The 15,857-nt window shown below is 41.1% G+C and overlaps 2 protein-coding genes across 5 annotated transcripts in view; one reads left to right on the forward strand and one right to left on the reverse strand.

Moving 5' to 3' along the window:
• LOC118548431 (histone H4) overlaps positions 1-15,857 on the reverse strand; it is a 76,838-nt gene that overhangs the window by 48,075 nt on the left and 12,906 nt on the right. The window lies entirely within an intron of this gene.
• Positions 56-15,033, forward strand: LOC118548419 (histone H2B type 1-M). Of its 4 annotated transcripts, none has more exons than XM_078055777.1 (2): positions 56-1,287; positions 13,905-15,033. In XM_078055777.1, exon 1 carries the CDS (start codon positions 898-900, stop codon positions 1,276-1,278), a length of 381 nt encoding a protein of 126 aa, XP_077911903.1. In that variant the 5' UTR covers positions 56-897; the 3' UTR covers positions 1,279-1,287; positions 13,905-15,033. The 4 variants fall into 4 exon arrangements, with proteins under 4 accessions (XP_077911903.1, XP_035968241.1, XP_035968240.1 ...); XM_036112348.2 differs by lacking the exon at positions 13,905-15,033 and adding an exon at positions 7,911-8,123; XM_036112347.2 differs by lacking the exon at positions 13,905-15,033 and adding an exon at positions 8,170-9,505 and having other exon boundaries at positions 57-1,287.

Genomic DNA, 15,857 nt, shown 5'->3' on the forward strand with positions numbered 1-15,857 from the left:
CCCAAAGGCTCTTTTCAGAGCCACCCCAGACCTCAGGAAAAGAGCTGTTGCACACTGTGTTCGTAGGGGGCGTGGCGGGAGGGAGGGCTCAGCGCGGAGGGGCGGGACCTCCAGCCCCGGGAGGTGGTTCTCACAGCAACGCCGGTTGCATACCCCCGACCCTTACGGAACTTTACAGTGTAGGTGCTTCCACGTCCAGGGAACGTGGCTGATGTCGCTATGCGGACACCAGTGCGCCCAATGCTATTTCCCACCTAGCTCTTTCTCCGCTTCATGGAAGTGAGTTCGCCCAGTGCGAGAAGGGTAAACAAATTAGAGAGCACAATTCTTGCAGGCACCTTTTTTTTTTTTCATGAGGTAAAGACTAAATATTAGGAAAAAGATGTCGAGCAGCCCAGCACATTGCAGAGCTCCTTTTCGTGAGGCGAATGTTTATGCCAATGACTTCCATTATCAGCCCAAGAACTCTACCTTCTAGGACCTCAGCAGGACCACCAGGTGTCCCGTGGTGCAGGGCTGAGAGTCAACACGGGAAGCCGTACTAACCAGCAGGGAGCTGTCTACACCAAAAAACCCGAAAGCTAACCTCACAAAAGTTTCATTGGTTCTCGGAGAAATATCCAGCGCAATTCCTTTAGAGGCTTATTTATACTAGGTTTGGGCAGACTACTCTAGGCCTTCTGATTGGGTCGAAGCAGAGTAACGAAGCAGCCAATGAAAAGCCAGGTCTGCATGTATCTTTTACATTCGCATTTGTGACGACACACTAAAATTAATCCAATCAGGAACGAAATCTTGCTAACCTCATTTGAATACCGCATCTATAAATAAACGGGGCTTTGGCACTCCCGATTATTTCCCCAGGTCTTAGTTATAGTGCTCTAACTTAGCGCTAGGATGCCTGAACCCACGAAGTCGGCCCCGGCCCCGAAGAAGGGCTCCAAGAAGGCGGTGACCAAGGCGCAGAAGAAGGACGGCAAGAAGCGCAAGCGCAGCCGCAAGGAGAGCTACTCGGTGTACGTGTACAAGGTGCTGAAGCAGGTGCACCCCGACACGGGCATCTCGTCCAAGGCCATGGGCATCATGAACTCGTTCGTCAACGACATCTTCGAGCGCATCGCGGGCGAGGCGTCCCGCCTGGCGCATTACAACAAGCGCTCGACCATCACGTCGCGGGAGATCCAGACGGCCGTGCGCCTGCTGCTGCCCGGGGAGCTGGCCAAGCACGCCGTGTCCGAGGGCACCAAGGCCGTCACCAAGTACACCAGCTCCAAGTGAACTTGCCAAGTAAGCGTCTTGTGATCCCAACCCCAAAGGCTCTTTTCAGAGCCACGCATGCTTTCGGTAAATGAGCTGTAATCCTCTCATTCTGAGAGCTATTCTCGGATGTCTCCTAAATTTAAATTAGCTAGGACTTTAATTTCCAGTTAGGGCTTCGTAGCAAGTATGTGCACTTTCCTGGTCAATTACAATACCCACCATAAATTGATCGCTCACGATGAACAAAAAAGGTTCTATACAACCATTAATCCTTTAGTTTCACAAAACTAAACATCAGTTTCAAATGAAAATGCCATTTCAAGGCTAGAGCTCTCGTTTCCGTGTGCGGGGCTCCAAATTCATCGTGACGTTCAAGGACCTGATAAGGACCTCTTACCGGGTGCACAAAGAGCAGGCTCTGAAAACTTTGTTCTGCTCAGAGCTTTGCTTTTTCTTTTTAGGATATAGATTTGTTATACTGAAAAAAGCCAAAGACAATATGAGCTTTCACAGAAATCTTACATAGGCTTTCCTGGTTTGCTACCTTTCCAATTGCTACCTTTTCAGCTGGGGGGGCCAGGGGGCGCGGGTGGGGGGAGCGCGGTGGGGGGCAGTCTGTGTTGTATGTGCTGTGTCCTAAAGGCACAGAGGGACAGGAAAGGGAGCCTGTCCTGTCTTAAAGAGGCCTTCATCCTGTCAGCTATTATACCTTCTCTCCTAGGAAGCTCTTTTCCATTTACACTCTTCTTCCGGCAGCATTTAGCTGCAAGGCCCTCTGGGTCACAAGAGAGAAGCCCACTACTCAATCCTGTAAGGTGTCTGACTGATTAGGCGAGAGTTACCCCAGGACTGAGGCCCCCTTCTCAGTACCCAGGACTCTTTCCCCATGTCCCCAGGAGGCAAGGACTGAGAGGAGGGAGAAAGGGAAGGGAAGCCCTTCCTGGCAGGACGTGGCTTCTGCTGCACATGAGAAACTTTCCTGGTGTAGCTGACAACCTGACCTGTGACATCCTCACAGCAGAAGGATGAACTAGAAACGAACACACATGCGCACCCACCCCTACCCACACTCACCATAGAGGATTGCAACAAGAGTGCCCTGAGCCTCAGGGCTGAGCGAGGTAGATTCTGCCACGGAGAATTTGGGCTACAACTCACTTGTTTCTGCCATTAATATCACAGGGATTCAGAATACACCCAGGCTGAGAATTAATTTAGGGATATCGCAAGCTGGTGCCTCTGAGCACCTGGTAAATGCAAAGACACATCCTCTGTGGAGGAATAAGCTTCATTTTTAGGTCTCAACAAATCCCCACAAATAAGATATCAAAGAAAACAAATAAGCAGCTTCGCGACCAAAATCAACACACAATTCAACAAGACGCTATGACCAAGAATAAGAGAAGCACACGATGGAAACAAAAAGAGTACAAAGAAAATTAACGGATATAGATTTCAGATTGCTAACTTTAATATATTTAAAAAGAAAAAAAAGGACTATTTGAAATATGCTGAGGGACTAAGAATACAAAGAATTTTCCAAAAAGATTTAAGAGAACCAAATACAAATTCTAGAAATGAATCTATATATATACAATTAATTATAAGAAAATTAAAATTAAAGGCTTGCTGGATAGGCCAAATAGTTAATTGACCCCAGATGAAGAATTTACATGAACTCTGTAAGCAGAATTTATCCAAAATGCAGGGAGAGAAATGTAAAAGTGAATTTAAGAGATCTGGAATTAGTAGTAAGTCTGTCTGCCATACATCTAATCATGGTACCAAAAAGACAACCAGAGATGGTGCAGGTGTGAGCTTTCAAAGATCATGGCTGAGAATTTTTTAGAGTTGATGGAGTACTCATGTAATTAAAAATAAATAAAACAGAGTGAAACTCATACAACAAAAGGGGGGTCACTCTGTCACACTGTGAACTAATCCCCGTAAATTCTCACAACAAATGTAAGGCTGATTTTCACAAGGTTCTGCTTTCTAATCTGTTCTGACAGATGGCATCAGACTGAAGCACTTATAAATTCTTGGGGGGAGGGAGGACAACTGAGAAATTGATTATTTACATGCACTTTATATCTATCTGATTACTAAACTATGTCAATTTAATCAATAGTTAATGGACTGTTGACTGGCTTTTTCAGTCCATTAAATCAAAAAGTTTGATATTCTTTCCAATATCTATTTCTGTTAATTACTTCCATCATGTTATTGTGTTAGCTAAAATCACAAACTGTTTGCCATGTTAGCTCTGCTAGCAGGCATCATGGTCTTTTTCTTCCTTCTCATTGAAGTGGCTTTGGTTGTTTATGCCTCATGAAAAACTTGTTTGCCTGCGTGCAGATGTGTGTGAGTGTGTAATCTGTTTGCGTGGGTTTCCTTCTAAATATATTAGTTTCCTTCTAAATATATTTTAAGAGTTTTTATTAGGAATGATACGTGAATTTTTGGCATTTGATGGAATCATGTGCTTTTCCTCCTTTATCCTGCTACAATGAAGTGTAGGTAGATTTCCTAATGTTACTCCATACTTGCATTCCCAGGCCAAATCTTATTTGGTCATGTTGTATTATTATCCTAAATACTGGCTGCACACATTTTAATATGTCAGAGGGATTTTTCCTCCTCTATTCATACATAAAATCATTCTGTGATTTTTCCTTTTGGGTTCATCCATATAGATGGTGTCATTAAGATTATGGTAACTTCAAAAAACTTTATTATGGCCTCTCCTCTATTATCTACTGCTATGTAACAAACTACCTAAAAACTCAGCAGCTTAAATCAACGAATATTTGTTATCTCATTTTGTTTCTGGGTTGTCAGGAATCCAGAAGTGACTTGCTGGGAGGTTCTGGCCACGGTCTCTCAGGTTGAGGTCAAGATGTAAACATGGGCTGCAGTCACCTGAAGGCTTGATTGTGACTGGAGGGTTCCCTTCCAAAGTTGGCTCACTCCCATGCTACCCACGTTCCTGTTGGCTCTTGGCAGGAGGACCTTAGTAGGACCTCCATGCCTTGCCACATAGACCTCTCAGGAGGGCTAATTGATTCTCTTCCACAAAGACAAATCATAGAGAGAGTGGGGGAGGGATTAGCCACAAAGTCTCTGAGACCTACTTTCAAATGTCACACGCTGTCACTTCTGCCACTTTCTATTAATTAGAAGCAAGTCACTTAAATGTGGCATATATTCAGAAGGTAACAAGGCTCCATCCTTCAAGGTAAGGATAGTACATTTGTGAACATATTGCAAAATCACCATATCATTTTTTTATGCTTTAAATACTTGATTGTAAAAAGTATTTGTGCTTTAAAGGGTAGACAGAACTCAGCTGTATAATCCCCTGGACCTAATACTTTTATACGTGGTAGCTTGTTCAGAATTCCAGGAAATTAGACTGCAATTGACCACTATCCACAGAGACAAAAACCAATAAAACTCCCACATGATGTCCTGATGGACTTTTCCCTGAGATTGTAAGGAACCAAACAGTGGTCTGTGCAGTTACATAAAACCAGCACATTGCAGGTGCTTATAGAAAATACTGAATGAATCGAATCAATCCATCTGAGAACTCCTAACCAGCCACCTGTACAGTGAATCTCTGGTTCATGATGGTTGTACGAATGTCCAACAAAATGGATAGGTATGAAAAAAAAAACTAAAAGTGAAAAAAATACAATAAAAAGGAAAAACCCCAGAAAATACTTTGGCTTATGAAAATATAAGAAATTAAGAGTATGGAAAAACACAAATTAATAAAATTTGCAATTGGACAAGAAGTTAAAGCTAAATTAATAGATTTCAAAGGTAGGATTTGAATTGATGATTGAGTCAGACTTAAAAATAAGCTACATGTGTAAAGTGAAAGGTAACAGATTAAGTGGTAGCAAAAGGGCATAAAAGAAGAAATTAAAGAGCATAATTTAGTCATGATGGCTTATAAGGAGATCCTTGACGTGTGTCAAAATTCCTTGCTCAATTGTACCATGGCAATAGTTCAGAATATTTCTTATAAATCAATCATTCAAGAGGTAGTCATTGAATATTTTTGGGCCAGACACAGGCATGGGCATTAGAGATACAAAGAGAGATGAGGTTGTTCTTGACCTTCTGGAGCCCTTAGGTTTGTAGACCATAAAGGAAAGTCAAGCTAATTGCCTTTTTTTTTTTTTTTAAATAATCATTCACTAAGACCTAAAAAAATGTTTATCACTCTTTGGAAATCTGCTGGCAGATGAATAGACTTGGGCTCATATGGGAACTACAAAATTAATTAAGTTAGGCAAAATATTCATCCAAATATGTGAGTAATAAACAGAATACAGTAATACTAATACCATTGTGACATGGTGCAAAGTTAAGGAACAGTCCCATTAGACTGCCCTCATGTCTGACATCAACTGCAAAGTTGATGGGTCTCCAAATCCATCCTCAGATTTGGTAATTCTTTAGATGACTCACAGAATTCACTAAAACTCATTATACCCAAGGTTGCGGTTTACTATATAAAAAAGATAGATTAAAAATAAGCCAAGGTAAGAGGCACATGAGCAGAGTCTCAGAGGTTTCCAACTCAGAGCTTCTAGTAGTCCTTTCCCTTTGTGGATGTGGGGAGTATTAATACCTCCTGCAGCACAATATTGTAACAACACAATACACATTGCCAACCACAGGGCTTTATCACGTAAACATGGATGACCGTCCACGTGGCTGATCTTTTAGTCCACAGTCCCCCTGGAGGTCGTCCAGACGCCACATGGCCCAAAGCCTCGAAGATAAATGATATTATTACACTATTCTGTGCAGCCCAAGGCCTCTTGGTAAACAAAGATACTCTTATCCTGCAGGACATTCCAAGGGCCTAGACATCACCCCCCAGCAAAGGGCAAAGGCCACACCTCCCTTTGGATAACGTTAGTGCTTTACTACACACATAGTCCGAAGAAAAATGATACTTTTTACAGTTTTGAATTAGATATCTGTCATTGACCATAACTTGAATTCTCCAACTATTTGCATTTGATGGTTCTGTCACATAGTTTCGACTATTTCGATTGACTGCGGACCCAAAAGTTATACAGAGTTTTCTTATGGAAGGCTATTTTTTGTACTTTGTTTAGATGAACGACTTCAGCAGTCTCCTCCTTGACTTATACTCCCAACTGCCTTCCAAACCTTGGCTGCAGGAAAGGAGCCTGAGGAGAGGTGGAGATCACGTTGGGGGAAGTTCCGGGTTCTTGAGCTTCATTCTGGTGGCGTGCGTTTGCAGCGCTACACAGGAAGAAAGGCTCCCTTTGCTTTACTTGAACAGCAGCATTTGAGTGACTTTTCCTTTCATAACCATGACATCTGCTACCATGGACAGGGAACAGGAATTGTGGAAAAGTGAAGGACTGAAGTTTTAGAATTTGGTCTAAAAGTTTAACCATGAAGGTTAAGCTGTATCTCATAAGTACAAAACAATACAAGTATCACAACCAAGTTATGGCTATTTTTTAGGAAAGACAGAGGAGCATAGGGGAAAGAATAAAGGTGAGAGAAATCGAGAGGGACTCAGAAAAAGAATGGAAGAAGCAAATGGCTACTACAAAAGGACAGACGGAGCCTGAAGACCACAGAGAAGCCACAGAGCACGCTAGTCAAAGAAAGCAGAAAGGGAAAAGAGGGAATTGAGCGGATAGACCTTGTCATGTTTTGGATGCTTCAGCTGGGTATACCACCTGTTACACACTGAAATACTCCCCGCATTTCTTGGGTTTTGGGGTGAGTGGATGGATTACAGAGTTACCACATCTGGGAGATACTCTCTGATCAGCAAAAGTCCAATGGCGCCCTTCTATCCCATTCTTAACTTATTCTGTTCATTCTTCATTACACTTAGCAAAAGTGACATGAATTTGTATATTGTTTCTTTCCTCTTCCCATTCTCCAGACAGCAAGCGCCACTGGCAGGGTTAGTCTTTTTTGCTGCTGACTCCCGAAAGCCTAAGGCTGTTGCAGGCACACAATGGGCTCTCAGTGAGGATTTGCCGCAATCATAACTAATTAAAGTATATGTATATCTATAACAACAGGGATAGGGGCCAGAGCTGAGTTGTTGCAATGGCTCAATTTGTAGAATGAGTGACCCCATTTCTGAGTCTCACTTTCCCCATTTGTATAACAAAAATAAGAACAGTATACTACACCTTAGAATTATTTTAAGGATTGAGATAATTCATGCAAAGCTCTCAAATCAGTCATGGATATTTTCTAAGCACTTAATAATTGTTACCGAGTATTACATTTTCCTTAGTCATTGAATTAAAATGAAAATCAGAGTAGCTAATTCTCTTTCAGGTCAAAAACTAAAAGAAGAAAAAATGAGCCTTTGAACTACTTGAATGCTGAGTAGTTGAATCCCCAAGAAGGATAGCTGGAGCTTTCAGAACAAAGATCACCTTGTTCAGGAATATCTCTTGGCTAAGCATGATTTGATTCCTTATCTGATCATGTTAAAGATGACTAAAGTGTAGGTAGTATTAGAAGAGACTTATACAAGCATATGTAAAAACAAACATCTGTTTTGTACACCAAAAATTAATGCTGAAGGCAAAATGGCGCCTAACAAACTCTTTTTATTTCTTCAGTTAGGGGAAAAATATGAGTGCAGATGAGAAATGAATGCAAACAACAAATGAATCGGCTCATAGAAGTTATGAAGTATGAAAAGTAATCTGCCTGAGAATGATTAATGTGAATATTCTGCCCAAATCCAACCCATTCTTGTTTGCTGTACACTGATTCATCAGGAGAGCCTTACCTAAGTGAAAGAGCCTAAATAAAGTGTTTTAGCATTTTCACTGTATTTTTGCTCTAATTATAAAAATAGCATTTACTTCCTCACAGGCCCAGTGACTGGGAATTCATTATTTACCATGCAGTACCTTTGATGGAGACGTCTAAGTGAGGGCAAAACGTCTGTAGATGAGACGTTATGATTCATCAGACCTGGAGAAATGGAATTCTGCAGTCATTGTTGATTCAAATCCCTCTCCCAGATCTCGCCTTTCTAGACATATTTATTTTTCACCTTATACTCTGGCATCGAAGTCTGAGTGGGTAAGGGCTAAGCCCTGTTTTGGCTTTGGTAACGATCCTGAAGGTAAACAGCTCGGTTTAGCTCAGCTCACCCTTGAAGAGTCACCTCCAGCACCCGAACTAAGGGAAACACAATACTTCAAAGCAGTCCCAAACTTCAGCGTGCACCCAAATCACCTGAAGCGTTTTTTAAAGCACGGATTGCTGGGCCCCACCTCACAGATTCTGATGCCCTGGACCTCTAGCAGGATCGGATTATTTGCATTCCTACACTATCCAGGTGCTGCCGATGCTGCGGGTCCGGGGACTCACGCCAGAGAACTGCGCTTCCGATCGGAAGAGGGGATTTCTTCGAAATACTAGTACCGAACAGCAACACAATTACACTCCGGTTTCAACCGGAACTGCAAAGTCCTAAAAATTGGCAGCGGTCGTCATCCACCCTCCGCGTCCACGCAGGCGTGGAAGGGACCCGGCGGCCCGGCAAGCCCCGCCCCCTCACCCCAGTCTCCTGGCCACGCCCTCCACGCCGCCCCCTCATTGGGCCGTTTCCGCGCACGCGTCCCGCCCATTACGCCTCCCGTCACGTTACGTTCTTCCGGCTCCCCCGCGGGGTCGCGCGTCTTCTCGCTCGTTCCCGCCGCCTTCGCCGGGGCGGGTTCCCGCGGCGCCCCCTGCTGGTGCGCAGACGCTGGTCACCCGGCGTCGCGGAGCTGCGGCTGGCCCTTCGCCGCCAGGCTCTGGGCGGTCGGCGGGGAGGAACGCAGAGCCGAGCGCCGTGCCGCCGGAGCCGCAGGGCGGCGGTGTCCCTGTGTCCCTCCTGTCCGTCCTGTGCAGTGGCCGAGGGACCCTCCCAGCGCCGCCGCGGGGCCGCCGGCTCGCACGCGCCCTGCTCACGGTCCTCAGGTTTCTAGGCCGCTTCGTGTGTGCCGTGTGTGTGGATAATTACTTCGTCCTCGGTGACTGTTTTCCGATTTCTGCGCACTCCCGTTGGGCGCAGTGGGCGCAGGCCCCGGGCCCGGGTGCTTTCTGAGGCTCATCCAAACTTCAGTTCCTTCTGAATCAGAAGATCAATACCAACTGTGAGGTTGGCCGAAACGCTCTAGTATATAATGTTAATAAATTAACCTTTATGTGATTCTAATAGTGTTATTAGTTGTTATTATTTTAGTCCCTAGGGTCCACAAAAAACAGTGAAGCCTGGGAGCAGGTAGCACACAGTCCTTCCCAGTTACTTTCGTTTACCTTAAAAACATGCTTCTTGTTGTTTTGCAAACACCCAGATACGTTTTAAGTTCCTTCCAGATGTTAGTCGTGTAATCCCCGTAACACAGCTGTGAACTGTTAGCCCAGTTACCCGCATCTGCACGGAGTCATCTCCGTCTTGAAGTTGTCCTTACCCAGGGCCATACAGTTAGGAAGTGGCAGAGGGGATTCTGGTTCTGACCCAGGCCGGTTAGGTCCAGGGCCCTGCCCTAACCCACTCCGCTAAAGACAGCTCTTGGTAACCGTTCGCAATTCCTTCAAATGACAGCAGGTAAAGTCTGGACCAAACTCCAGCCAGGTTACTCTGAGCCCTCTTCTCGACTTAAAAACCCTTGAACAAACATTAAAATAGTTTTAGCAGATCAAGGCTATATCCCCACGATGACCCTAGCCCCTCGAAAAGTGCCTGTCCTAAATCAAAACCCACCTTTCTTTACTCTTTTTTTCTTCTTTTCTTTCTTTCTCTCTCCTTTTTCTTTCTTCCCTTTCTCAGAATCGTCTTCACTATTTTTGCTCATGAATGTGTATTTCACAATGTTACCAAAAATTCAGTGGACTTCTGTGGCATCACGTTAAAACTTTAGTTTATTTGGGAATTTATGAACATTTTAGCATATTGAGTCATCACAAAACATAAACAGTGCAGTGTATGTCTGTCTCTTAACTGAAATCAATCTTGCTTTGTATCCTTCAGTGACATAGTTTATTCATATAGATTTGGAATTATTTTTCTTGGACGTAGAATCCTTAGACGCTGAAGTACTGTTGTGAGTGATGTTTGGTTTTCCTACTTCAGTTCCAGCGAGGGTATTGCTAATGTATACAAAGGCCATGGATTTTATGTGGTGATCATATATCCACCAATCCTGTTGTGCTCTATTAGATCAAATTGTTTATAGAATCTTGTGGATTTCTTAAATGACATTATTTTCAAAAAATAAAGATAACAGTTTTCCCTTATTGAATTTTTATCTATCCTTATTTATACTTCTTGTCTCCTGGTGCTGTCCAGGCCTTGGTGCCATGTGGAATGGGAATAGTACCACAGAAGTTTTGTCTTTTTTTCTTTTTTTTTTTTTTTTTACTTTTCAGGAATCCTAAAATTGTGCCATTATATGTTATGCTCACTATAGCTACTTCTTATAAAATAAGCAGCTACTCCCTCTTCTTCTTTTGTTGAAAATGTTTATGATGAAAGTGTTATATTCTAGCAAATAATTTCTCAGTATCTATAGAGATGACCACAGTTTTACACTATTAATTTCCTACACTGGCAGATTTATTATGTTAAACTTTTCTTCCATTCTTGGGATAAACTCTGCACAATATACTATTATTTGTTAAATAATATGGCTTCTTGGTTTCCATTTGCTTGCTTTTTAAATAGAGCTTTTCTTAAAATAAATGTTCTTAAGTAAGACAAAACTATAATTTTCTGTCTTTTTTTGTGTTGTTCCTGCTCAGTTCTGATAATAGGTTATAGATTTTCAAAAGAAAAAAGGGAAGAGATCTGTTTCCTACTGAAACAGCTTTTGTAAAATTGGGATTATTGATTCCTTCAATTTCACTTAAACCTGTGGCCCAACTGTGCTTGGCTTCATTTGGGTTGAGGGGCATAGAAGAGATTTTTTTTTAAACTGCCCATCCTATTTCCTTATAATCATAATTTGCTTATTCACCTTGTTCATTACTTAATATTTTTTCTTGAAAATTATCCTTTTCTATTAAGTATCTTTTTTTTTTTTTTCATTTGTAAAACTTATTCATAGCATTCTTGTGGTTCTTAATATCTCCCTTTTGGTAGTGACATTCCCTTCTTTATCCCCATAACTATCCCTCTATCCCCAGACCCCCCTCACATGTACACACACTATTTTTTTCCCTAATTAGTTTTGGTAGAGGCTTGTCTGTTATTAAGTTTTTCAAACCAAAGGTTTTGGTTTATGGATCATCCCAGTTTTTCTGTTATTCTTTCTTTTTAAATTTTAAAATTGACATATTGAAAATATGTCAATGTAACAATCCATGGGAATTTATAAATAGTTCTAATAAGAGCTCAAAAGTGTTGGTGGGTATATGAGCACCACATAACAATTCATGACCTTTCTATAAATGAGCAATGACCTATCTGGAATTGAAATAGAAAAGCCAGACATCATTCACAACAGTACAACAGATTCTAAGGATTCTAAGTCCAATTCTCAATCTACTCCCATTTTTATTCTAGCTTTTTTAGTTGAATATCTAGTTTACATATCTTCAGTGTTTCTTGTTCCTTAACATATGCATTTGATATTATATATTTCCCTTTTGGTACCACTACAAATATATTCTACAATTTTTATATGTATTATTCTCATTCATATTTATCTCAAAACATTACATAGCTTCCCTTATGATATCCATTCTAATCCATGTGTTTAGAAGTGTGCTTTTAGTTTCCAAGCATTTGAGAAGATTGTTTCATTTTTAGTTATTTTTTTAACAACATAGCGATTTGACAAGTCTATACATTGCCTATACGTTGTGCTATGTTTACTATCTGTCAGCATGCAAGCTATTACATTACAATACCATTGGCTATATTCCCTATGCTGTACCTTTCAACCGAATTTATCGATTCCACAACTGGAAGCCTGTTTCTCCCCCTCCCCTTTACCCATTTTGCCCATCCCCCGACTTTTCTCCCCTCTGGCAACCATCAGTTTGTTCTCTGTATTTATAGGTCTGTTTCTGCTTTTTTTTTCATTGTTTGTTCATTTGTTATGTTTAATTCGCATATGAGTGAAATCATATGGTATTTGTCTTTCTCTGTCTGGCTTATTTCACTTAGCATAATACCCTCTAGGTCCATCCATCCATCATGTTGTCACAAATGGCAAGATCTCATTCTTTGTTATGGCTAACATTACATTCTATATATGGACACACTCCACACATATATATACACACTCCACATCTTTTTTATCCATTCATCTATTGATGGACACAGGTTGCTTCCATATCTTGGCTATTGTAAATAATGCTAAAATAAATATAAGGGTGTATATATCTTTCCTTTTTTTTTTTTTTAAGATTTCATTTATTTTTTGACAGAGAGAGACACAGCGAGAGAGGGAACACAAGAAGGGGGAGTGGGAGAGGGAGAAGCAGACTTCCCGCGGAGCAGGGAGCCCGATGCGGGGCTCGATCCCAGGACTCTGGGATCATGACCTGAGCTGAAGGCAGACGCTTAACAACTGAGCCACCCAGGCGCCCCTCTATATATCATTCCTAATCAGTGTTTTTGTTTTCTTGGGTAAATAGTAGTGTAATTACTATACCATATGGTATTTCTATTTTTAAGTTTTTGAGGAAACTCCATGCTGTTTTTCACAGTGGCTTTGCTAATTTACATTCCCACCAACAGAGCATGAGGGTTCATTTTTCTCCACATCTTCAACACTAGTTATTTCCCTTTTTTGTTTTAGGCATTCTGACAGGTGTAAGGCAATATCTCATTCTGGTTTTGATTTGCATTTCCCTGATAATTAGTGATTTGAGCATCTTTTCATGTGTCTGTTGGCCATTTGTATGTCTTCATTGGAAAATGCCTATACAAGTCACCTGCCCATTTTTCAATCTTATTTTTATTATTTGTGTTGAGTTGTGTAAGTTCTTTATATATTTTGGATATTAACACTTTATCAGACGTTCCATTTGCAAGTATCTTCTCCCATTCAGCAGGCTGCCTTTTCATTCTGTTGTTGGTTACCTTCTCTGTGCAAAAGCCTTTTATTTAGGTGTAGTCCCAATAGTTTATTTTTGCTTTTGTTTTCCTGGCCTGAGGAGACATGGCTAGAAAAATGTTGTTAAGGGGGCGCCTGGGTGGCTCAGTTGGTTAAGCAACTGCCTTCGGCTCAGGTCATGATCCTGGAGTCCCGGGATCGAGTCCCGCATTCGGGCTCCCTGCTCAGCAGGGAGTCTGCTTCTCCCTCTGACCCTGCCCCTCTCATGCTCTCATTCTCTCCTCAAATAAATAAAATCTTTAAAAAAAAAAAAAGAAAAATGTTGTTAAGGCAAACAGAGATTGTCAAAGAGATTACTGCCTATGTTTTCTTCTAAGAGTTTTAAGGTTTCAGGTCTCACATTTAGGTCTATAATCCATTTTTAGTTTATTTTGGTATATGGTATAAGAAAGTAGCCCACTTTCATTCTTTTGTATGTAGCTCTCCAGTTTTCCCAGCAACATTTATTGAAAAAAAGAGTCATTTCCCCATCTTGCCTCTTTTTCTTAGATTAATTATATTGTTACGGAACCTGGACTGGATCACCTGACGGAAGAACCAAGCGGGACCCGGAGATCTTGGAGGATAGGAGGTTTTATTTAAAGGCGGCAGGCTCACAGGAGAGTGGTCTCCAAAGGTCTGAGCCCCGAGCACAAAGGGGGCAATTTATACACTTCAACTTCCTCATATTTGGCACTTTCGGCACTTGCGTGAAGCTGGGCAGGGAGAAGGGCCCAGATTGGTGGATTGGTGTGCTGAAGCAGACCCGGGAGAAGAACCCAGAAGAGCCCTGAGGCAAGGACTGGGACTCTCTCGCTGGCTCCATTCACCATCTTAGGACACAGATTTTTCCTTATCAATATCATAAAAGTTTGGTTTATTTCTGAGCTCTTTAACCAGTTCCATTGATCTATTTTTGTGCCAAGACCATACTGTTTTGATTATTATAGCTCTGTAGAATTTCTTGAAATCTGAGATTTTGACACTTCCAGCTTTGTTCTTCTTTCTCAAGATTGCTTTGGCTATTTGAGGTCCTTTGTGGGTCTATACAAATTTTAAGATTATTTATCCTAGTTCTGTGAAAATTACTGTTAGTACTTTGTCAAGAATTGCAGTGACTCTGTAGATTGCTTTGAGTAGTATGGACAATTTAACAACATTAATTCCTCCAATCCATGAGCATGGAATGTATTTTCATTTGTGTGTGTCATCTTCGATTTCCTTCATCAGTGATTTATAGTTTTCAGACTATAGGTCTTTCGCCTCCTTGGTTAAGTCTATTCATTGGTATTTCTAATGCATACTTTCTTTAATGATGTCCATTATAATCTATGTATTTAGAAGTGTGCTTTTAGTTTCCGAGCATATGAGAAGATTGTTTTATTTTTACTATCTTTAAAAAAATCCTTTCTATTGCCTTTTAGTTAGATTATGATAAAAGAGTGCAGTATATATGAAACCGATTTTTTGGTATGTATTGTTACTTTTTCTGAAGCCAGTGTTGAAAAATTTGAAATTAAGTGTGTACTTTGAAAATTTCAGATACTCTCTATGTGTTAAGTGAAGGAATCATGGATTAATGAAGTTAGTTCATGGTGTTGTTCAATCTTCTATAACCATAAACATTTTCCTTGGTTACTATATGAATTTCTGAGAGTAATATATTGAAAGCTTGCCCTACAATTGTAAACTTGAAGTTCTTCTACTAATTCTGGAAGTTACTGCCATACATAGTGGCTATGTGATCAGGTGCCTCAAGGCCCTAAATGCTACATCTTATCAGTGGATTTTTATTTAATTATTATGGAGTACAGCTATTTTCAGTTTTAGAAGTTCTCTTTCGTTATTTATTTATTTATTTTTTTGATACGCACAGTTTGGAATGTCCCTTGCTCCTTGACTGTATTATTTCATTTTTATTTCCTTAATATTTGAGTAAATATTTTATAGTCTCTATCTGGTAACTTCAATATCAAATTCTTTGAGGGAGAGGAGGAGATCTAAGGCTCTTTTTCGTTTGGAAGGCTGACTCTTTAAAGTGTTTTCCTCCGAGATTAGGTCACATTTATTATGAGTTTATATTTGGACACCCCAAATTCCTAGTAGGTGCCTGACATGTAATATGTGCTCAAGAAACAATTTCTGAATAAAAAAAATTAATCTGTATGTACAAAACTTGGGTCCAAGATGCTTCCCTCCTGAAGGGGTTTAAGTTTGCCTTCAGGAAGCACTAGAGGGCGCACAAACCCAAGGCACTTCAATTTTAGGAAGCTTTCATGGAAATTCTATAGACTCTAAGTAGGTTTGTGGTGAAATCCTTGTGGCAAATTTCCTCTACCCTCCATGGAGCCCTGCAGAGACCAACGGGTTTTCTTGTTAGGGATTTTTGCTAGATTCTCCCCACCCCCGAAAGCTTGTGTTTTCTCAAGAGCCCTGGCTCTATGCTAGGTGTCTCCAGTTCAG

Source organism: Halichoerus grypus, chromosome 9 (genome assembly GCF_964656455.1).
Source record: "Halichoerus grypus chromosome 9, mHalGry1.hap1.1, whole genome shotgun sequence".
In the NCBI taxonomy this organism is placed as follows: domain Eukaryota; kingdom Metazoa; phylum Chordata; class Mammalia; order Carnivora; family Phocidae; genus Halichoerus; species Halichoerus grypus.